At 55.9% G+C, this 1062-nt stretch overlaps 1 protein-coding gene across 1 annotated transcript in view; it reads right to left on the bottom strand.

Moving 5' to 3' along the window:
- FTSJ3 (FtsJ RNA 2'-O-methyltransferase 3) overlaps positions 1 to 1062 on the bottom strand; it is an 8999-nt gene that overhangs the window by 4330 nt on the left and 3607 nt on the right. Inside the window, exons 7-9 of the mRNA XM_005429124.2 lie at positions 862 to 977; positions 260 to 364; positions 54 to 177 (exon numbers count right to left, since the gene is read on the bottom strand). Coding sequence (XP_005429181.1) covers positions 54 to 177; positions 260 to 364; positions 862 to 977 — 345 coding nt within the window. The remainder of the gene's footprint in view (positions 1 to 53; positions 178 to 259; positions 365 to 861; positions 978 to 1062) is intronic.

Below are 1062 nucleotides of genomic sequence, written 5' to 3'. Positions count from 1 at the left end.
CAGCAGGGCCAGCTGGGGGGTGTGGCTGTCCCGCAGGCCCAGCTGGGGGTGTGGCTGTCCCAGTGTCCCCCAGCACCTGAGCTCCTTGCGGCCCAGCACTCGGATGTCCCTGCAGCACTGGCGCAGCTCCTCCGTGGTGGAGCTGTGATTCTCCAGCTCCCCATCCCCCAGGGTGATCTGGCACAGGAAAAGGGATTGAACTTGAAATCCCAGCCTCCCCTCCACAGGACAGGGACAGGGAGTCCTTGCAGGCACTCACCTCGTTGGCCTTGGAGAGGAAGTCCACGGGGTTGGCAGCCTTGAGGAAGTCCATGAGGGTGAAGCGGTGGTACAGGGTGGTGTCACCCTCGGCATAGCCTTCGGCCTGGGGGGAAAAGGGGCTGCGGCAGCCAGGGCAGGGGACAGACAGACAGACACCACCAGCCCTGAATAGTGGATGGGGTCATCTAACTCGTGTCTTGTGCAGTGGCCACCTAAATGTGCCTGCAGGTTGTTCTCGAGGACTTTAGAAATCGTTTCCAGCCTCAGCCTGAGCTAGAACAAGTCACCAGCCCCAGCCCGGACACAAGAGCTGACAATGGCAGGTTTGTTCCAGCTCCACGCTCAGCTGAGAGCACCCAACACAGATTTACTGTCCTAAAACCAGCTCAGAGAGACACAAACCCCATTCTCAACCCACTGGGTTTAACTGAACCCAGCCCCAGCCTCACAATCCCCACTTCAGTGACTTTAGGCCTCCAAACCTCCCCCAAACTGGCTTTTCCAACACTTCCCATCCCAAAATCTTGCACTCTCCTGGACAATTTTAATTCTCACAGCCTTTTTAAGCCCAGTCCCATCTGTGTCTGGCCTTGCTCATACCTTGGGCTTCTTTTTGCTGACCAGCTCACTGACAGACTTGGTGACAACCTCCACATCCTTGAAGGCATATTTGGGGTCAAAAAACTTGCTGTCAATTTTGTCTGGAGCTTGATAACCTGGGATGGAGGGATGAGAGCCATGAGAGCCATTCCTCTGGGATAGAGAGATCAGAACCAACCAGAATGGAGGAATCAGAGCCAT

The sequence above is a fragment of the Geospiza fortis genome, unplaced genomic scaffold (genome assembly GCF_000277835.1).
Source record: "Geospiza fortis unplaced genomic scaffold, GeoFor_1.0 scaffold218, whole genome shotgun sequence".
NCBI classification, from domain to species: Eukaryota; Metazoa; Chordata; class Aves; order Passeriformes; family Thraupidae; genus Geospiza; species Geospiza fortis.
The sequence above is the reverse complement of the archived record's forward strand: the minus strand, read 5'-3'. Positions and strand labels throughout refer to the sequence as shown.